General features: G+C 46.8%; 1 protein-coding gene across 2 annotated transcripts in view; it reads right to left on the minus strand.

Annotated features, from left to right (window-relative positions):
• Window positions 1-11,337: 11,337 nt before the first annotated feature.
• WBP1L (WW domain binding protein 1 like) overlaps window positions 11,338-22,923 on the minus strand; it is an 82,766-nt gene continuing 71,180 nt past the window's right edge. For both annotated transcript variants that reach the window (XM_050958179.1, XM_050958180.1), the window contains exons 3-4: window positions 15,216-15,377; window positions 11,338-13,546 (exon numbers count right to left, since the gene is read on the minus strand). In XM_050958179.1, the coding sequence (XP_050814136.1) occupies window positions 12,795-13,546; window positions 15,216-15,377 (914 nt within the window). In that variant the 3' untranslated portion in view covers window positions 11,338-12,794. The remainder of the gene's footprint in view (window positions 13,547-15,215; window positions 15,378-22,923) is intronic.

Here is a 22,923-nt window from a genome sequence, read left to right on the forward strand (position 1 = left end):
ATTTAGTTCTGCATCCTGGTGGGAACGCAGAGATGAGCAATACGTGATTATATGGGGAGGGGTTCGCAGGATGGTTTGAGAAGACGAAAACATGACCAAAGATCTGTCCAGGACTGTATATGGTGATCAGCACTGTTGTACTTTAGCATTGGGATAGTCTGGTTGAATGACAATTTATTCAATGGAAAACATAAGGACTCGAATATTTCAAGGGTTCAGACATAAAAGGGAGGAGAGGAATTATTTGGATGATGTGTGTTTGGGGAGGGCAATACCTCAGGGCACATGAGACACTAACAAGAAGACTTCCCACTGATTCAGCGGCATCAGTGCAGTAGGCAGGGCACTGAACTAGAACTCTGGAGACCTGGGTTCTATTCCCAACTCTGACACCTCATTGCCCTACTCTGTGCCTCTGTTTCCCCTCCCACTCTTTGCAAGTTCTCCAAGGCAGGGGCTGTCTCTTGCAGTATGTTTGTACAGTGCCTAGCACCACCGGGGCCTGATCTCAGTGGAGGCCCCAAGGGGTGGTTATAACACAAAGCATTAATAGTGTAGACAAGGCTCCAATGATGTCCAATATCTTAGACTGTCAGTTAAACGTGCTCTCTGACTGGACACTGGTGTGCTGAGGGAGAAAAGGAGCAAATTTATTCCTGGAGTAATTACTGATTTCCATAGTGTGAAGACATTTTTAAAAAAATTGGAAGGCAAATCCTACTGAGGAAAACAGAAAGGAACATAAACTCTGGCAAGTCAAGTATAATTAGCCAGGCTAAAACAGAATTTGAAGAGCAACCAGCAAACACCACAAAAAACAACAGCAACATTTTTTTTAAGTTAATCAGAAGCAAGAAGACTGCCAAACAGTCAATAGGGCCCGCGGACAAGTGAGGTGCTAAAGGAGCACTCAAGGAAGACAAGGCTGTTGCTGAGAAGTTAAATGAATTCTTTGCATCGGTCTTCACTGCAGATGATGTCAAGATTTCCACACCTGAGCCATTCTTTTTAGGTGACAAATCTGAGCAACTGTCCCAGATTGAGGTGTTAGTAAGAGGTGGTGTTGGAACAAATTGATAAATTAAACAGTAATAGTCACTAGGATGGTGTTCACCCAAGAGTTCTGAAGGAACTCAACTATGAAATTACAGAATTACTAAGAGTGGCATGTAACGAATCGCTTAAATCAGCCTTGGTACTAGGCGACTAATGTGACACTGATTTTTAAAAAAGGTTTCAGAGACGATCCTGGCAATTACAGAACAGTGAGCCCAACTTCAGTACCAGGCAAACTGGTTGAAACTATAGTAAAGAACAGAATTCTCACACACACAGATGAACACAATATGCTGGGGAAGAGTCAACATAGCTTTTGTAAAAGGGACATCATGCCTCACTAATCCATTAGAATTCTTTGAGGGTGCCAACAAACATGGACCAGGCTGATCCCCTGGATACAGCGGACTTGGACTTTCAGAAAGCCTTTGACATGGTCCCTTCCCGAAGGCTCTTAAGCAAAGTAGGCAGTCATGGGGTACAGGAGGGAAGGTCCTCTCATGGATCAGTAACTGGTTAAGACAGGAAACAAAGAGTAGGAATAAATGGTCAGTTTTCACAGTGGATAGAGGTAAATGATGGTGTCCTCCAAGGACCTGTATGGGACTAGTGCTGTTCAACATATTCATAAATGAGCTGGTAAAAGGAGTAAACAGTGAGATCACAAAGTTTGCAGATGAAAGAAAATTACTCAAGATAGTCCAAAGCTGACTGCGAAGAGGGATCAAAACTGGGTGACTAGGCAACAAAATGGCACATGACATTCAGTATTGATAAGTGCAAAGTAATGTACATTGGAAAACATAATCCCAACTATATAGATAAAATGATGGGGATTTAAATTAGCTGTTACCACTCAAGAAAGATCTTGGAGTCATCATGGATAGTTCCCAATATCTGCTCAATGTGCAGCAGCAATCAAAAAAGCTAACAGAACCAGCAGGAGCCATTAGGAAAAGGTAGATAAGACACAAAATATCACTTTGCCATTACATAAATCCATGTCACGGCCACACTTTGAATACTGCATGCAGATATGGTGGCCCCATCTCAAAAAAGATATATTAAAATTGGAAAAAGTACAGAGGGCAACAAAAATGACCAGAGGTATGGAGAAGCTGGAGTTAAAGGAGGCTGTACTGTAGAGGTTAGTCCCAGATCTGGACCTTAGCGTCCAAAATATGGGGGTTAGTATGAAAACCTCCAAGCTTAGTTACCAGCTTGGACCTGGTACCTGCTGCCACCACCCAAAAAATTAGAGTGTTTTGGGGCACTCTGGTCCCTCTGAAAAACCTTCCCTGGGGACCCCAAGACCCAAATCCCTTGAGTCTCACAACAAAGGGAAATAATCCTTTTTCCCTTCCCCCCTCCAGGTGCTCCTGGAGAGATACACAGACACAAGCTCTGTGAAACTACACAGAGAGACTCCCCCTCTCTGTTCCCAATCCTGGAAACAAAAAGTACTTTCCTATTCCCCCAGAGGGAATGCAAAATCAGGCTAGCAATCCAACACACAGATCTCCCACCAATTCCCTGGTGAGTACAGACTCAATTTCCCTGAAGCGAAGAAAAACTCCAACAGGTCTTAAAAGAAAGCTTTATATAAAAAGAAAGAAAAATACATACAAATGTTCTCTCTGTATTAAGATGATATAATACAGGGTCGATTGCTTAAAAGAATATTGAATAAACAGCCTTATTCAAAAAGAATACAAATCAAAGCACTCCAGCACTTATATTCATGCAAATACCAAAGAAAAGAAACCATATAACTTACTATCTGATCTCTTTGTCCTTACACTTAGAAACAGAAGACTAGAAAGTAGAAACTGCTTCTCCAAAGCTCAGAGAAAGCAGGCAGACAGACAAAAGACTCAGACACACAATTCCCTCCACCCAAAGTTGAAAAAATCCGGTTTCCTGATTGGTCCTCTGGTCAGGTGCTTCAGGTGAAAGAGACATTAACCCTTAGCTATCTGTTTATGACAGAGGCACAATAGTGCAATACTTTCTAGAAAAGCACCAGTGCCTCACAAGTGCGTGGGTGTGTTCTCTCTTCTCATCCCCCTCTCCTTTTTCCTGCAAAAAACCTAGGAAATTAAATGCAAACACCTCTGTTCATGTAATACTAAGGTTGCATAGTTAAAGGAAATGCAAAGGTTAAGACTCCTACAGCAAAGTTAATTCTGCCATGTTTTCCTCCTGTAAGCAGCATAGTGTGTTTAATATAGATTCCTCCCAGGGAGGTATTCAGAGAGCACTCACCACTTGGTACCGAGCACCACGTTCAATGTACACTGCCCCCAACAGAGAAAGTGCAGTCTGGCCAAGTTAGCAGAATTGCAAGACCCTTCACTTTTACATTTGCCAAGTTCATTTGGAATGTCAAACCGTAAGGTTGTAAAAAACCCTAAATTAACGCATTTCATAAGTCCCAGAGAAAGCTGAATCTTCTCCAGTAACCACCTTACTTATCCCTTAGCTGAGGATGGTAGCATGAACAATGGCTCAGTGTAGCTTGGATGCCAACGCAGCGCTTGCAGCAAGATGTGGTTTGTTAAATGGAATTCAGTGTGACACCAGGGAAGTGACTGATGGGAACGAAATGTAATTACAACTCAGAATGGCTGCTCTATGAATGAGAAGTAACGCTCAGTCAAGAACCCAGCAAGCTAATGCAACGTGCTGACGGTGTTTTCTGCATTGAGAGGATTCTAAATGTTCTTGAACATCTGCAGCTTTAGAAGAGACCAAGGCCCCTCGCGGTTGAGTGCTCTGTGAATTCCCAAATGTAGATAAAGCAATGGAGCCTCTGAACATTTTGGAAGCTACAATTAAAGAATACACAGGTGCTATGGTAATAAGCTGATGACAATGTGAATTAATCTATCCCCCTTGTGGGCAAAGGACCGTGGAGTGCTTTATGAAGATAGGAAAGTATCAATTTTCCATTTTATGGAGGTGGGAACCCTCAACTTGTTGCATTGCAAGTCTGACAGAAACAGAGTTACAGCCTAGGTCTCCTGCCTCGGGGGAGAGCCTTTCATACACCATGTGGGTGAAGTGCAGCAGACTTAGCCCCTGCTGCTGCTATCGACTCAAATGAGTTTTGCCCTTGACATCAGTTGGCGTGGGCCCTTAGGCGGATCCCAGTCCAGCCCCAGGGATGGGATGAGCTGTTTGTTTGCTCTGCCCAGGCCTGGCCCATACATTCATTCCAAACATGGCATGGGCAGAGAACCCATTAATGATTTTGGTATTTTCAGCTTGGTGCCAGCAGGGCTCAGGCCCCAGCAGAGTGCTTTTCAATGAGTGTCCAGCTAAGCTCGCGGTCAGCAGTGCTGCCCTAGTGGGACTGAAAGGACTTCCATAGGGAAAGGGTTCCCACCAGGACTAGGCCACCTCCAGAGGTGCTCATCTTACATACAGTTGATCCAAAAGGTCAGCTAAAAAAATAGTTACGAACTCTCAGTTTCTACCCTACAGCTCCACTTTGACTCAACACCCAGCAATAGGTCTTCAACATGCACCAGATTATGGCTCCCTCCTTGCCAGACTTTCCCTGCTGCAGACATTCCTTTGGTGCTCATTTCCTCTCTTTTTGGTCCTGTTCGACACAAGGTTACACAACACTCACTAGGGACGGGGTAAGCAAGAGCAGAGAGCTATTTTCTTGCCGCAGACAGAGCACTTGCTAGACAGGGTAGGCGATAACTTTCAAATACCTGCAGGCCCCTGCGCTCCAGGCAGCTGGCCAGATGAACTGAGCCAACCCCTACCCTCTGGACACAGCTGTTCTCTGATCAAAAACAAAATCAAACAAGAAACACTGCATCGTTAATTTCACAAGCCCGGCCATCACGCTGGCTTCAGTGGGGTTGCCGCTGCCCCAGAAGGTGAGAAAGACGCATAGCGAGCCCCTGTAATATGGGGAGGTTGCTACCCGAGCATCCACTCCAGCCTGCTTGCCCCTTCTTCTGGGTTCCGTAAACAAACTCAGCCCAAAGAAAATTCTCCACCTGGGGTCAAATGGATTCAGTCCTCACGTGCACACTGGCCTTCCAGGCCCCCAATCCCAGTTCAGTGAGTCTCTCCCCTATTTCGCAGAGCTGGGTCACAGCTCAATGTCGCTTCAGGAGCCAGACTTGCTCCCTGGAGCTGCTGCTTCAAGCCAGCTTCTCAGGTTTCTCTTTTCGGAGCATCTCTTCGCTGCAGCCACCTGCTGCTCTTCAGAGGGAAACAGCTCCTCTCCCACGTGTAACCTCTTAAGTAATCGGGATTGGCTCGCCCCAGACACTCCAGCCATTGGAGGCGATCCCAGATATGACCAGCACCTGCTGATAGTTGGTGAGGTGGGGGCAGAGTGAGGGCAGCTGGCTCCAGCAGTGTTACTGGGCCTGCTCAGTACAAGCCAAGCAGCAAATCTGGGAGCAGGAAGGATGTGATCCCGCATGCCCCCCATGTCAGGTCTGAGCAATCCCTCCCCCTCTTACAGTCCCATTTGCCAAAGCAGAGATTAACTTTAGAGGACATGTAATATTGCTACTGAGCTGCCTCAGTTTCCCCATTGGGTGTGTGCGTGGGGGGAAGGTTTAGCTCCCTCCAAGGGCTCTCTACGAAGATTGAAGGAGACCACAAATCAGGCCACCCCCTGGGAATCCTCTCTGAGGCCCCTTCCCAGACACCACCATCCATTTCCTGGCTACACTGGCCCTCTTTGCAGGACCCACCCTCCAAGCTGAAGGCAGATGGCCAGCTGGTGTACAATCACTGCAGCCCCATTTGCAGCTTGTGAAGGACAGTGGCTTTACCCTGGTGCTTCATCCCAGATGGAAATGACTAACCTCTCTGTGTTCTGGCTCGCTGGGGATGTGGGTGGGTGGGGCACTGCTGGCAGATTGGGGAAGGGCTTGAGAGAGTCTGGGGACCTGCAACAGGTTTCATTTCCAATGTCAAGCCACACGCCTTGGAGCAGGAGATATGAGATCAAGTCAAACTGAATAAGAGCCTGATGGGAACCTAGAGGAGGAGGAGATGGGGGCTTTGAATCACACGAGAGAGAGAGAAGTCCTAGTTTCTTGTAATCACATCTTAGAGTTTCCCTATTTTGCTGGCCTTGGCATAAGCGTAAAAAGTAAGATGGAACCATCCCTCAGGCTGGTGTTCCACCCCCAAATTAGCTTGGCCCACTGGCAAAACTTGCTCACCAAGTACATGCGAGAGAGAGAAAGAGAGAGAAGTTCTCGTACCCTTTAAAAATCTTGAAACATTTAGGAAGTAGGCAGATTAGTGATGCTCCCAAGGTCATTGGTACAGAGATCCAGCAGCCTCTTGGCTCCTGATCCAGAATGAGAGTTCCAGGCAGGTTATGGCTGGCTGCTCCAGATGCCACTTGCTAACATATTTAGTGCCAACTGCTAATTTAGCCTCTGTCATAACAATGATCCAGTTTCTCATGTTTCCTAGCAAGTGTCTATGGTATTACTTGAGAAGCTGATAAGGGCTGAAATACACTCCTCCCCTTACCCTGGCCTAGCCCTTGGATTAGGCAAACATGATCTACTAAAGCATCAAACACTCAGGCTATGTCTACATTAGCACTTCTGTGGGTCAGGGGTGTGCTCTCCTGCCAGCATAGAGCACCTAAACGGGAGAGTGTAGACATGGGCCTCTCACCTTCCTTTCCAAGCCAAGGAACAGGCAGCTGGGCACTAAATGTGGAGCATTTCACATGAGGGTGTGCCCTGAACTCAGCAGAGACAAAGGAACAGATTGCAGATCCGAAGTGATGGTGGACAGAGGAGTAAAGATAGATGATGTTTTAGGAAATTCTGGATTTGGATCAAAAATACTCTTTGGATTTAGGTTTACGTTCATCTGCTGGGTAGATTTTAAATTCCTGAATTTTGTTTGTTGTGTTCTCTCTCTCTCACACAAAAAGTTTAAAATAACGTGTAATAATCCTGTAACCATATTATGAGCAATTACAAAACAGCCTTACAATGAGTTTGCGTGAGACCATTGATGTTCTACTAAAGTAAAAAATGCCCAGCAAATGCCCAGGGCTGACACTTCAGACCATGATATAGCAATTCCACTTTCCAGGCAGTGCATATCAGGGTGGCTAAATTCTGATTGCTCGTTACCTTCTACCTGCGGTGGGGTACAACTATGGCACGTGGTGCCCTGCGTGAACGGGGTGGCAGCCAAATGAACCTCTTGTCCCGTTACACCTGGCCATGTTTACGCTAGTGATTTTCCCTGAGCCCATCTGAGACCCTGGTCAGAGGATCTTTTTACCACAAGGATAAAGATGGTTTGGAAAAAAAACAAGCTAAATTCTCCTGCAGCTTCAAATGTATCTTCTCTTCCTGTCCTAAAGCGATGGACGCTGTGGACTGCCGAGTACTGTTGAAAAGTTACTGGGGTTTACCCCAGAGGCAACTGAAGTTCAAAAGTGAGTGAACAGATCCTGCTATAAATATTTTTAATACCTCAGAATCCTTTAGAAATAGGCAGTGTGTGTGTGTATTTTAACATTACTGTCACTAGCACCTGAAGCGTGTTGGCTGCATAAATTGTTTGAAACACAATCACAAGCCAGACATTAACTCACTGTCTATATTACACAGATGTATCCACCCCATCCCTCCCACACTTTCTAGTCCCTCTCCCTTTGAATATGCAGGGATTGACCTGGTTGGGTCTCTGGAGAACAGCGCCAATATGGCACCACACTGGTGACACTGCATTATTCCACGAGGTGCCTGGAAGCAATCCCAATACGCTCTAGGAAGGCTAAGACCATCGCAACCAACCTGATAAAGGTCTTTGCTAGGGTATGGGTGAGCTGGGAGATCTTCACTGACCCAGGGACCAACTTAATGTCATAGCTGATGAAGGAGTTATGTTGCCTGTTAAAGACTAAAACCATCCAGACCTCCTTGTACCACCCTTAAATGGACAGTCCTGTGGAGTGCTTATAGCAGACACTGAAAAGAATGCCCAAGAAACCTTGGGAAGCCCAATAGCCTTGTTCATAGACCCTGCTCTGCTAGAGTTAGGAGCCCAGGCAGCAGAGCCTATACATGTAGGGGTGAACCTTCCGCCAGCATTGAAAGTTCAAGTACAGCAGACTCATTCCCTTCTTTCTCACCTGAATTAGGGCAAACCCACTTAACCTATCATGCTATTGAAACCAAACAGGTCATAGAGGTGGACACCCCCTGGCTCCTTTGCAGCAAGATGGGGTAAGTTGTTAAACAGGAGCTCCAAGCCATGCTGGAACTGGGAGTTACCAAGAAGTCCCCTCGGGAATGGAGAAGTGCTACAATGTTGGCCTTCAAACTAGATGGCATCTCCCAGTTCTGCATCAGCTTCTCCCATGCCCAGAGTGGACAACCTGCTGGAGTGGTAGGGTGAAGCAAACTACATCACCACACTAGCAGATGCTTCTTGCACCCAATCCCATGAGAAGACTGGCTTCTTTGCTCTGTATGGACTATCAACGCCAGGTCATGCAGTGTGGCCCCCACAGGGCACCTGCAACCATTCAGCAGCTGATGGACTGGGTCCTCCAACCACAGGCCCAATATGCTATGGTTTATTTGGATGATGTGGTCATTTATTGCCATGGCGGGGAGATCCACTTAAATAATGTGGTGGCCACCCTCAGGTACCTAGAAGACACTGGGTTGATGGCAAACCCGGCTAAGTACAAAATAGGGAAGGAGAAAACCACCTACCTGGGGTACATGTTGGGGAAGGGCAGGTCCAGCCCTTTGTCGATCAAGGGCAGACCTTGAAAGCTTTATCCATCCAGCTGTACTCAGTTAAGACACCACATAAGGTGGGAAAGGCCTCCCCAACTGCCTGCATATTCTTCCAAGGCAGGTGGGGAGAGCTGATGGTACCCTCTTGAGGGGGAGGGTGTGAGAGAAGAGACACCCCACGCTGGTCAGGAAAGGGTTAAAGTGCTGTGGGCTCCCTCAGTCCCACAATCCCTGCAGCAGGTGTCAGGCTTGGAGGGAGGGGTTAAGAGGGGAGAGCACAGCTCATTTAGGGCTGGCTAGGATGGAAAGCAGACCCCCGGCCCCCACTCTGTGTGAGGGGCCTGGCTGGAGCCAGGAATTTCTTGAGAGCCTGCTGCCTGTCAGAGCCTCCCTGAGGAGAGGTAGACCTGATGCGGGACTGTTTGCTACCAGTGCCTTGCTTGCTGCGGTGGGGTACGACTATGGCACATGGTGCCCTGCGTGAACGGGGTGGCAGCCAAATGAACCTCTTCTTGTCCCGTTACACCTGGCCACGTTTAGGCTAGTGATTTTCCCTGAGCCCATCTGAGACCCTGGTCAGAGGATCTTTCTACCACAAGGATAAAGATGGTTTGGAAAAAAAACAACAAAAAAGAGTGGTTTGTGCCCTTTTTGCACAAAAAAGCAGCCTGAAAGGGTTTTTCAAGCACAACGAAAGTCCTTGTTTCTCATCTTAGAGATGTCAGGACTATCAACTCACTTTCCTTTTTTGCTGGAGACGATCTTGAAGATTGAGAGAACTGAGGTGGGAGCTTCCTTACCCTCAAACTGAAAAGGCAGGAGCGCTGCAAACTAACTGTAGTAAGATAAGGCCCTGAAACAGAAACCCTTATATCAGAGGCCTGGAATGAGGCCTGAACTAAAATAATGGTCAAGACTTTGCTAACACAAAGCAAAGTGAAGCTGTGAGCCAGAGGCAGGCCCTGCTCACAGAAGCTGGCAAGGAAAGGGCTGATGCTGCAAAAAGAGACAGACCTAAAAGGTGCTGGACACCAGATATCAAAACATTCGCATACTTGTACACTCCACACAGATAACAGGGAACAAGCTGACCCATCCCAATGACCGGGCCAAAAGGGTAATATGATGGATAGAGTTGTTTTGTTCGAACCAACATGTACAAGGTGAGAGGCAGCACCTTGCTACGTAGAAGGGTTGCACCTCAATATATCAGGAGTGTTGTGTAACTTGTTTGTACTGGTGTATAAGAATGCATCCCTGGCGCGGTGTCTTTGTCTGGCCTAGGCGGCAGTGGAGAGTCCCGCCTCTGACTGAGCCAGTCCGTTGTCAGGGAGCACATATGTACTAGCAGAACTGTAGACATCCAATCCAGGGAGCTTTTGTTTGAAAATAAACCTGGCCAGGTGCCTTCGTACCTTATAGGAGTCTGTGGTCATTGGGGGTTCTCTCGGGGTCTGCTGTGCCAGTGATCTGCAGAGCTGGGGCAGCACACAGAGGGAACACACGCACACAGCCGACTGGTATCAACATTGAACAGAGCAGAGCACCACACCGGTGGCCGTCTGATAAGGAAAGCTTTTCTTCTAAATGTCTGTGAGGCCAGATTCAACACATGGGATGTAGGTAGGAAATGTGGAGGGAGGAGAGGTGGAGGTAGAGGATTCTTACTATTAAAATCCTGATTTCTGAAAGTTGTTAAATGCTCTTTAAGCTTCCTTGAAATATGTGAGGAAGAGAATTTAACAATTTTCGGGGGGAGGGGGGAGGAATAGCTCAGTGGTTTGAGCACTGGTCTGCTAACCCCAGGGTTGTGAGTTCAATCCTTGAGGGGGCCACTTAGGATCTGAGGCAAAAATCAGTACTTGGTCCTGCTAATGAAGGGAGGGGGCTGAACTTGACTGTGACCTTTAGGGGTCCCTTCCAGCTCTATGAGCTAGGTATATCTCCATATATTATAATTCTGTAGCTGACAGATTTTAGTTCTCTCTTCAAAAGGGAAGAAATGATCAATGAGCACAGCAACTGGTGACAATTCGCCATGGGGGAAGGGTGAGGAACAGAATTTCTAGGCTTCCAGCAAATGATCAGTTCCCTACTTGTGTGTGCCACCATAAGTCTAGTCACACTATACGAAGAGCCAGTCCGAACAATTAAACGTGCCATGGAGTATTTTTTAAACCACCTGCACACACCACAGCATGGAACGGGCTTTGATGAATCTCAATGAAGGACTGTTCACTGCATCCTAATGTAGACACTGCAATTCTAGTTCCAGTGGACATCTGCTTGATGTACAGCTGTTTGTTGGGGGAGGAGAGAGAAATCGCTGCTCTTTAAAGAAAGTTGCCCATTACAGATGAACAAGCACATACTGCTTGCCTACCTTCAGTAGAGACACAAAGTATTTAAATAAGACAATCCACATTTGTTATGAGCAGAACATTGTGTATGTCAAGTAAAATGTAAACACAGATTTTTGTTCTCCATTCACAAAATGAAACACACACAGTTATCAGAAAAGGCATTATATTTGGTTTCCATGTTACTGAAAACTGATTTTGGTTTTGATCAATCAAATCTGAATGCCTGCGTCAAGGTTTCAATTTCCCTCCATAACAGTAATGATCAAGATGACCATAAGTGAAGGAAAGCCAGAGGGAAACCCAAGCACACTTCATATATAGACTGACTCCTGCCCTCTTCCACAGGAATGCTCCAGGGAATGTTAGTTTCAGCAGTTTTTTTTTTCCCCTTCTGGTTATACTAACAAAAACTCTACTGTTTATTAAAGCAAAGCTACAGTAAATTTTCTTGCAGTCTTACAGCAGGTTTCATATTACCAGTAGGACATGCATGCATGTATTGCAGTCACACACATACACACTCAGACATTGTACAGTAGCCATTTGCCACCTTAAAAAAAGGAAAAACCCTAGACATTCATTTCTTGTAAGTGGTCAGCATTAGAATCGCACCAAACTTTTGGATTTAAAAAAAGAATACCGCCCAGATCTCCGCTGTAAGTAATCCTTTTGCAACGGACGGAGATTTTGTCTCCATTTGTTCAACATGCATCACTGAAACCTGAAGGCACACTGGCCAAAGACAGCCCTGGTTTTCATTTTGTCATCTTAACTAAAGTGCTGCCCTGAGGGGACAAAAATAAAATTAAAGGCCAAACCTTTCGCAGCACACAAGTTGAATGTCATGTAGAGAGACCACAGTACTTGGAAAGGCAGCCCAGCTGCCTGGATTCTAACTTACAGCTGTGCTCTGAGAGGCACTGATTAAAGGAATATATTTGCCTTAAAAAAAAAAAGTATGTAAAGGCAAAATCTGCAACCTTTTTTGCAACTTGCATGCTATAGACTAATATTCTGTCTGGAAGAAACTGGTCCTTCAGTTACCAGCTTCAAGTGGGGAATCTCCTGCACCCCTACCTGTTGCTGAAGCACCAGAGATTACAGCGCTGTTCTGATTTAGTGATTTCTCGGTTTGGGGAAAAGTGGATGTGCTCAACTCCCCTCAAGAACCCTTATCAAAGCAGAACTCTTGGACTGCTGACTGCCAGTGCTATCAGAAGCTGTGTGCTTCTGGGAAGACACCTGGAGAGTGGAGCCGTACTGTATTTCTTATCCTCACAGGGTTAGACTTGCTGAGCTTCATGACTTGCAAGATAAAGCAGGTTTTGGAAAACTAAAACCAACCAAACAATAAAAATCCATCACCAAAATCATCATTAGCAAAGTTCCATTTTACAAAAAAGTCTCCTTTTGAAACTGCAGTCCCTACTATGTGTACGAGGAGGGATGTGATTTTAAAAAAACAGGCACAGTTGCCCACCCTCCCAAACAGTGTTTTTGGGGATATTCCCAAAATTACATTGGGGGGAAAAAAAAGGTTGCGTCACCTTTTTAAAAGTTGTTCTTAATCCTTTTATAGACTCTCCGTTGGGACTCAGCCACTTTAGCTGGGAGAGTGATTAGTATGAGAGTTTGGAGAGTCCTGCTCGTTTATGGTGTTCAGGAGGACACACACCTGCTGCCGAGGCAGATGGTGGTGGTTATGTTCACGGTGCTGCTCTTCAGAGGCACTGAAAAGCCCTTCTTCCTCATCCCCATGGAGGCGGCCACTGCAGCTGTCACAGAAGTCCAGGGGCCCACCCAAAGTATCGTCAATGAGCCCATCAAGCTCCTTAAGGTCGTCGTCATGGTGGCCCCGGTTGCAGACGCAGACTTCGATGCCCGAGTCGCCAGTGAAACGGCGGTGCCTGCCGGGAGTCTTGTCCCTGGCATCGGGAATAGCGCTGTTATGATCTAAGCTTTCACAGCTGTAATCTTTAAGCAGTTCCTCCTTGCACTCGGAATCCTTATCCGGGAAGGACACAGGATCGGCCGTCTCCTCCAACTCAGCTCCGGGGCTGGAGTTGCCTGGCTCGGTAGCCTGCATTTTGGTGACAGTTTGTTCAACCAGTGTCATGGAGGATTCAGGGTCCCGGACGCTGAGGGACCCAGTGCTGTCAGTGCTGTTGTTATTGCCACCCGGTGGTGGAGGAGAGCTTGTCTGTGCTGGCTGGAGGTTTCTTGGAGTATCTGGGATTGTGCTACTGCTGCCTGCCGGGACACACTGCTGATGTAAGGCACTATATGGTGGGGGAGGGGTTGGAGGTCGGTTCACCACTTCCTCATAGGGAGGTAGTAAATAATTTGGCAAAAATCCTAAAACGGGGAGGTAGAAGTTATTTCATGTGCAATTTCATGAAATTTGTTATTTAAAATAAATCAATGTCATTCACATAATTTATGATACTTTGCCCATCTCTAGCAGCTTCTAAACCAGCGGTTCTCAAACTGTGGGTCAGGACCTCAAAGTGGGTCACAACCCCATTTTAATAGGGTAGCCAGGGCTGGCTGGGGCCCAGGGCCAAAGCCCCACCTTCCAGGGCCAAATCCTGAGGGTTTTAGCCCTGGGTGGCAGGGCTCAGGTTACAGGCCCTGCTGCCTTGGACTGAGGTCCTTGGGCTTCGGCTTTGGCCCTGGCCCCTCAGCCTGGGGCAGCGTGGCTTGGGTTTTGCTCCCCTCTTCTCCCCCAGGATGGTGGGGATCAGGTGAGCTCAGGCTTTGGTCCCCACTCCTGGGGTTGCGTAGTAATTTTTGTTGTCAGAAGGGGGTCGCGGTGCAACAAAGTTTGAGAACCCCTGGATTCTAAACCAAGCAATAATGAGTTAGCATCATCCCCTATGTGAGGACGTAATCATCACATTTAGAGAAGGGGAAACTGAGGCACGGAGAGACAACATGACTATATCAAGGTCAGACGGAGTCTGTACAGAGTTGGGAATAAAATCCAGATCTCTTGACTCCCAGTCCCATGCTTAGCTACTAGACCACCCTGGACACAGCACTATAAATTACACCAGAGAATAATCCTGTATTGGTTGCAGGAAATTGACTAGGTGACTTCATAGATTTCTATGCTGGGTTTCTACAATCACTAGTGTTTACATTTCCAAAAAAAATCAAAGATTTCACCCCCTGAAGGAGGCACCAATTAAAAGAAAATTAAGATATTTGTCCATATTTTGTTTTAACATTGGATTCGGTATTTGTAGTGTGGCCAGAGTGAAACCCTATCACCATGAGTGACGAGGGGAACATTATATTTGTGTTTATAATGGACTTACAAATCAATTAAAGATTTTCCAAAGGAGGCAAAATGGGCTAAAGTGGACTGAATTAAGCAACTGATCAAAACACTCTTTAAAAAGTATAACTTCATGTGAAATGTCCTTATATCATAATGTACCAGGGCAACTGCACTCTTCTTTTTCTGCCAATAAAGCTCCGAGATGCAGTAACAATGAATCTGTTAATTCACTGGAAATCTACCATGGTCTAGTAGGCAGAGTATAGGACTGGGAATCCGGAGGGTCCCAGCTGAGTCACCATTCCTGTCTGGCCCCTGGGTGACCAACCTCTGTCAAGCTACTTTCTTTACCTCAGTCAAGCCAGCTGCAAAAATAGGTTACAAAGCAGGCGTATCAAAGAAAGATCACTCCAAGCTCTCCTGAATATGGTCTTTTAAAAACCTCTCCATGGCTCCAGGAAAAGTAAAGGTAACCCAGGAGCAGAAAAATGCCCGTGATAAAGGCCCTGTTGCTGGCACAGTTCTGCTTCCAGAGTCAGCAGGGCCACATGTTCTAGGCAGCTAGAATGTACCTCCTTCTCTCCACAAACCACAGGTTAGACAGCAGCAGCCCCAACCTCTCCCTCTGCCCCAGCAGCTTCTCCCCACCTCCACCCGGTATGTCGAATTCTTTGGTTTTTACTCCTTCAAAAGCCAGCCTGCTCCCTCTTGCATCTAGGAAGATCTGTAGGAAGTACATACGGAAATAAAATGGCAGGGCTGAGTAGTTATGGGCTTCTCGGTAAGCAATCAGGTTAATCTCGTGTTGCCGCTGCTGTGCCTGGAGGCGGTGTTTGGCACGCCGATGATGGCAAACGCAGCAGCAGCTTAGTATGATGATGATAGTCCACACCAGCCAGAACCCTGGGAACAAACAGGGAGGGAAAAACTGGTTATTCACAGTATAATTCATTTCCTTGGGGGGGGGAAAATGCAAAATACACACAAGACACAGTGGAAGAGATTATGGGATAATATTTAAAGCAATGACCTGCAAACCTAAAGCTGCAATGTCAGCAGATGTTCTATATTCTACACTTGTGTTCAAAAATATACAGGTTACAACCAGGCTCCACGGCGACATACTGACCCTAACAACAAACTAGGCAATTTTATATGTGCTTCAGCACTCCAAAGAGCAGAGTTCTGGGAGAGATCACGAGCATGCTGAGGACACAGCTCCAACTTGTCTGGGCAGGGCCGGTGCAAGGATATTTTGTGCCCTAGGCAAAACTCCCACCTTCCGCCCCCCACCTCTTCCCCTCCCCCCAGAAAGTCGAATATGAACTTTAAAAAATGAATACTGCATAATATGGCATTGTTCATTAGAATTAATACACGTTCGGCTTGAAAATTTCTTAATTTCATTATTTAGTCTACTTATTTAATAAAAATAAATGAATAACCTGACAGCGTTGACATTGTTTTCACTTTGCACAGCATAGCATGGATCTTAAAATAAATCACATACATTATACATAATGCGCTGTCACTTCCTTCCTTCATATCAAAATCTACTACATTTTATTCTACCTTTATAATATCCAATTATTGTTATTAATAAAATTTATAAAATTAGAGCCTTGCATGGTGTCAAGTATCAGGGGGTAGCCGTGTTAGTCTGTATCCACAAAAACGAGTCCGCCAGCAACTATACACCACACCACAGAAACACTAACCCAGGAACCAATCCCTATAGCAAACGTCGTTGCCTACTCTGGCCCCAGATCTACTCTGGCGACATCAGAGGACCCAACCACATCAGCCACACCAAGGGCTCATTCACTTGCACGTCTACTAATGTGATATATGCCATCGTGTGCCAGTAATGCCCCTCTGCCATGTACATTGGCCAAACCGGACGGTCCCTACGTAAAAGACACAAACCGGACATCACAAATGGTAACATACAAAAGCCAGTAGGAGAACACTTCAATCTCCCTGGTCATTCTATAACATTTAAAAGTCACTATTCTTGAACAAAAAAACTTCAGAAAGAGACTTCAAAGAGAAACAGCAGAACTAAAATTCATTTGCAAATTTACCACCATTAATTTGGGCTTGAATAGGGGCAGGGAGTGGCTGGCTCATTACAGAAGCAGCTTTGCCTCTCCTGGAATTTACACCTCCTCATCAATTACTGGGAGTGGACCACATCCACCATGACTGAACTGGCCCTGTCAACACTGGTTCTCCACTTGTGAGGTAACTCCCTTCACTTCGTGTGTCAGTATATAATGCCTACTTTCACTCCATGCATCTGAAGACGTGGGTTTTTTACCCAGGAAAGCTTATGCCTAAATAAATCTGTTAGTCTGTAAGGTGCCACCGGACTCCTCGTTGTTTTTATAAAATTAGAATGGCAGATACTCCGTCATAGTGGGGGATGGGGTTTGGTGGGGAAGGGAAGCTGACTGGGTTCGGTCACTGGGAGGATCGGGTTTGGCTGGGGAGGGGAAGGGGAGCAGAACAGATTCAGTCACTGGGAGGATCGGGTTTGGCTGGGGAGTGCAAAGGGAGCAGACCGGGGTCGGTCAGTAGGGGATTGGATTTGGCTGGGGAGTGCAAGGGGAGCAGACCAGTTCAGTAACTGGGAGGATCAGGTTTGGCTGGGGAGGGGAAGGGGAGCAGACTAGGTTTCGGTGTGGAGTGGGGAAGGGCTCAATCTGGGTTTGGCTGGGGTAGGATTCAAAGAGCCGCAAGGTGAAATGGGCGCTCTCCTCTCCAGTCCCTGGCATGCAGCAGCAGCAGGCTAAGCGCAACTGCAACAGGGCAATGGGAGAGTGTCGCCTGCTTTGCCTTCATGAGTCTGTCCTGCACCCGGGCTGGGGACTTGAATGCTGGGCTCTCGCTCTGGCAGGGGGAGTGGGGCAGGCAGGGCTGTGAGGCAGAGTGTGTGCTGCCCTCATGCCAAAGCAGGGTCGGGAGGGTAGAAAGCTGGAGTGCAGAAGAGAGCCCACAGAGCTGCCAGCCTTGGTGTCCCTCCCTTCTCTCCCCAGGGAGCAGAGACTCTGGCTGAAAATCCTGCAGCCCGCTCTCTGAGCATGCCATGCCCCGGCTGCACCTCTCTGACAGCACAGCTTAGCCCCAGCAGGGGTATAACACGTCCTGCAGCAAGCTGCTCCACTCTCCTTCTGGCTGCTGTGCAATCTACAAGACAAAGGAGCTATTACTGTGTAAATGTGCCTGTCAACACAGCAATTAAATCAAAGGACTTTCTAAAGGCAGGAGAGCAATCAACTGGGAGTATATACGTCTTCCCTCCCTACAGTCTGTGATCTGCAGCCAGTCGGTGGCAGTGCCCCCAAATCTTGGAGCCCTAGGCGGCTGCCTAGCGGTTGCACCGGCCCTGTGTCCAGGCACCGTGCTTCCTGTCAAAAATCTCACCCATCATAAATGTTTGTTCTAGCCAAAAAATATGGTTCCATATAGAGCTGATGATGGCAAAACAGATGACTCTAGACTGGAAGGATACATCACCTTCAAACGTATCAGAGGGGTAGCCATGTTAGTCTGGATCTGTAAAAGCAGCAAAGAATCCTGTGGCACCTTATAGACTAACAGACGTTTTGGAGCATGAGCTTTCGTGGGTGAATACCCACTTCCTCAGATGCATGCATCTGAGGAAGTGGGTATTCACCCACGAAAGCTCATGCTCCAAAACGTCTGTTAGTCTATAAGGTGCCACAGGATTCTTTGCCACCTTCAAAGGATAGATCTCACCCAAGCAGCAGTATACATCGGTGCTGAATTTCTCTTTTCCCCAAGGAGTGCTCCAACTCCAACCCCACCCAGCCCAAAGCCCCGACCCCATGCAACTCCCTCCTCTGAAGCCCTGCCCTTGTTCTGCCTCTTCCTGCCCCTGTTCCGTCCCCTCTCCAGTCTGCTTGCTGCTCTCTGCCCTATCTCAAGCCCCTCCTCTAGCTGTCAATCAGCAAATCAGGGGCACCTCCAAACAGCTGTTGCTGGAGGATGCAGAGCACCCACTTTTTTTTTCCAGGGGTGCCCCAGCCCCATAGCACCCCTGGAGTCGGCGCCTATAGCAGTATATGAAGGGCCCTGACAGATTACAAAGCAAGTCTAACATTTAAGGACAGAGAACAAGTCTGATATTGATCTGACTGGAGACTAACATTTCTCATTAGTAAATTATTGAATTTGTAAACTTTGGTGTGACCTGGCACACATGAAGGGGGTGGACAAGGACGAACGACCTTGAGGACTTTACCTTCTGTGGCTGCCTAAGAGATGGGATATGGGAGGCTCTGGTGAGAGGAGACAGGTGGGGGGACTAGTACTTGTGCCTCTGGCATGGCATGGCATGGGGTTGGAACAGGGGAGCCACAGCAGTGCCAGCCCCCCAGAGGGCCTCCCGGGGTCAGCTCTAGGGCAGTGTTTTTCAAACCATGGGTAGCGGCATGTAAGGAGCTGGGTCACTTTCCTTTGGTCAGCACTGCCGACCAGGATATTGAAAGTCCCATCGGTGGTGCTGCCCAGCTACGGCAGGCTAGTGCCTTCCTTTTCCGACACTGCGCTGTGCCCCGGAAGCAGCCAGCAGCGGGTTCAGCTTCTAGGCAGGGGGGCCATGGGGCTCAGCACGCTGCCCCGCCCCGCGCACTGGCTCTGCACTCCCACTGGCTGGCTTAGGGGAGGGGTGAAGGAGGTGCCTACAGGCGAGAGTCACACGGAACCAGACCTGCTGCTGGCTGCTTCCAGGGCGCAGCGCGGTCTGCGGTGCACCCCAGCTGAGTTGCTGACCAGGAGCTGCCAGAGCTAAGTCCATGCCCAAACCCCGCGCCCCTGCCCTGAGCACCCCCCACACCTGGAACCCCTTCCTGCACCCCAAACCCCACTCCACAGCCTGCACCCGCAGCCCAGAGCCCTGACCCCCTCCCACACCCAAATCCCCTGCCTCAGCCCTGAGCCCCCTCTCAAACCCAGAGCCTCTCCTGCACCCTAGACTCCTCATCCCCAGACCGAGCCCAGAGCCCTGACCATCTCCTGCACCGCAACTCCTTACCCCAGCCCAGAGCCCCCTCCCACATCCTGAACCCCTCATTCCCAGTCCCACCCCGCAGCCCTCACCCCCACACCCCAACCCTCAGCCTTGACCCCTCCCTGCATCCCAACCCCCTACCCCAGCCCTGAGCTCCGCCAAACCTTTTGGAGTCCAGCATCTTTAATAATCCAAAAGGAAACTTTAAAAAAAAAAAACACAACCCACCAGTGTTTTAAACTGGTTGTGGTCACTGCTGCTTTCATTTCTCTCATTCTGGACAACATAAAGTCAACTGTTCAAACTCTTTGGCCTTAGTGAATTAACACAATGCTTTTTCACAAGAGAATTTTAAAACAAAACTCTTATCCAACTCTCTCTGAAAAGCAAACCAACTCCAACTACTCTACACCAAGACAATATTTCTAGAAATGTGTGTTTTACATAGGATTCTGCCTTCCTAGCCACAATATTTAGGGGTGTTTGGTTCAGATTCATCTCTGGTTAATTCTTTTTAAACCTAAATTTTGGCCTAACTTACTTAGCATACATATATAATTTACACACACACACACACACACACACCATTTCCATAGTTAATGGTGCAACAAGATTTTCCTTTTAATGGGACCTTGGCAATTTTCTATTACACTCTCTTTCTCACACAATACATATTAACATTAACACCCATTTCAAATGCTGTAATTATACACTAACAAAACTATTTTTTGCCAAGTTGTATTAATAACTGAAAAAAATATTAAATTCAGGAGGTCCCCTCCTGAGAAAAGAAATGTTTATTTTTAGAAGGTAGGGAGAGGGAGGAAGAAAAACCTAGGAATCTCAGGAATGAGCAATCATTCATTCCAAACTCAGGACAGAAAGTAGTGCACTCACAGCACTAATCTGGAATAAGTTCACTGTTCTCAGTTCAAACAAACAAATACAATATACTGTGCCACCATGTTCTGAGAATGGCGCCTTGTCTTGACATAGCGAGATACACAAATCAGCCAAAACTCCTATCTTGGCCAAGCAGACTGAAGTACTGGATCTCTCCTTCATTATTTTCCTAGAGGAATGGAAATCTATCTTGTGCCCCAAAGTGTTAATGTTTTATGAGTACTCTGCATCTTCTGATATCTGTAGGTAAGTCCTATTGAAAGCTCCCATGCAGTTTTCCCAGCTAGTCCACTCTGCCGGCTTATTGTATGGGTGATAGAAAAGAATGTAAAAACAAGGAGGAGTCCTTGTGGCACCTTAGAGACTAACATATTGTATTTGGGCATAAGCTTTTGTGGGCTAAAACCCACTTCACCAGATGCACAGAGTGAAAAATACAGTAAGTAGTATATATATTACAGAACGTGAAAAGATGGGAGTCGCCTTACCAAGTAGAGGGTCAGTGCTAATGAGGCCAATGCAGTTAAGGTGGATATCGCTCATTTCCAACAATTGACAAGAAGGTGTGAGTATCAGCAGAGGGAAAATGACTTTTTGTAGTGAGCCATCCACTCCCAAATTTGTTAGTCTCTAAGGTGCCACAAGGTCTCCTCATTGTTTTTGCTGATACAGACTAACATGGCTACCATTCAGAAAAGAACGTGAACTTTTGAGTGACACGAGTGACAAGGAATGCCTGTGGCACTCAATGTTCCAGCCTGATGTCAGAATTTTGGTATTTCTCTCTCCCGCAGTCACTCTCACTCCAAAGAAGCCTTTATCCAGAGTACTGAGGATTGCCCTACTCCAATCTCCAACACTGCCTGGAGGGACTGATTTGCAACCAGCACCTTTCTGGTTGAAGAAGACTGGATAGAAGTCCTCTTGAAAGAGATGATATCCACTCACTCAAGCCCTAGCTAGACTAGGAAGTGAGAAATCAGTCATTGAAATCAGGTCTTTCACATAGCATCATTATGGAGTCAGCACCATGGCAGGCCTAGGTTTCATTTAATCAACTTTCTGAATTTAATCTCAAGAAGAACAGAGAAAGAAAAGAGGAGAGCAGAGATTTGGAGAAAGTCACCCATAGCCATACTCAAAAAACAGCTGTGAATTACACCCACCCTTTTCCAACTGTTACAGGGTTGTTAAAATAAACACAGAAGCAGATTACTGTAGAACATTTTATCAGTTAATTTCCCCAGGAATTATTCACGTACTGGTAAGCTGTGCATGTTCAGCTAAGATGTGCTGGAGAGATGCCACTGGTAAGCAATTGCAGCTGAGGCAGCAGAATTCTTCTATTGGGATAGCTGTTCCCTCCCACGTCTTAGTCCTCCAGATACAAATCAAATATTTCTATATGAATCTTACTGCAAAGGAACCCAAAGTGCTTTACAAGACAAACTGTTAGACAAGCTGAATGGAGGGACTCAAGTAAAGCATGGTTATCTCCGGGGTGAAGTGTGGCAACTGTATAATGCACAGCAATATCACACAACAGTTCAGGATAGTAAATTAATGCTGGATTCCACTGAAACTGCACATGCACTTTGAGGGAGGCAGAACATAATTAACTGGCTTCTTGTCTGACCAACACACCAGGAACACACCCTATTCTTATGGAAAGGGTCATGGGATTGTTCTTGAACAGACGCAGTCAAGACTCCTGCTGTATTCCTCGTACGAATTTCTGGAACCAGAGCCAGCAACCACCATGTGGAGGGACTGGTTCACTGACTACCAACACTTCTTGCATCTTGTAGGTATTCATAGGTGGCCTCCAATTACTGACTCAGCCCAGAGTAGCTTGTTAGATCAGAGAATCACAGTGCAAGATGTTAAAAGTTGCAGGCCATAAAAATCTTAAAGCCTATCAAATATTTAGTGCAATGATTTATTTGAAGTGAAAGTATTAATATAAGGCTAAGCGCAAAGATGTCTAGTAAGATACATTGAAAATACTGTACTGTGTTTACGAGGGGGGGAAAGCACATTAGGGAGTGAACTGTATGTGAGTGCACTGAGTGTTGACTGACCTGGAATGAGTGATGGTGAAAATCTGAACAGAAACACATGCAGGATCATGCACAGAATAGGTTGTTCTTTCTGGGGGTAGGGGAGAGTTGGGGATTTCCAAAGTCATCCACGCAAGACTGGCCACATAGCAGTTCACAGAAAACCCACAGAAATGAAAAATGGTGAGAGAATGATCTATTGCTTGACTGGTGGTGATCCGGAGCTGGCAAACCATGGCTGAGCACAGTGGCAGCAGCTACACTCCTAATTTGGAGAAACATTCATAGATTCCATGGCCAGAGGAACCATTATGATCATCTAGTCTCCTGTATAACACAGGCCACAGAACTTCCCCAGAATAATTCCTAGAGCAGAGATTTCAGAACCACCACCAATCCTCTAAGTATGGCCTGTTTTTGTTTCCTACCCTTGGTACATGAGCACAAAAGA

The sequence above is a fragment of the Gopherus flavomarginatus genome, chromosome 6 (assembly GCF_025201925.1).
Source record: "Gopherus flavomarginatus isolate rGopFla2 chromosome 6, rGopFla2.mat.asm, whole genome shotgun sequence".
In the NCBI taxonomy this organism is placed as follows: domain Eukaryota; kingdom Metazoa; phylum Chordata; order Testudines; family Testudinidae; genus Gopherus; species Gopherus flavomarginatus.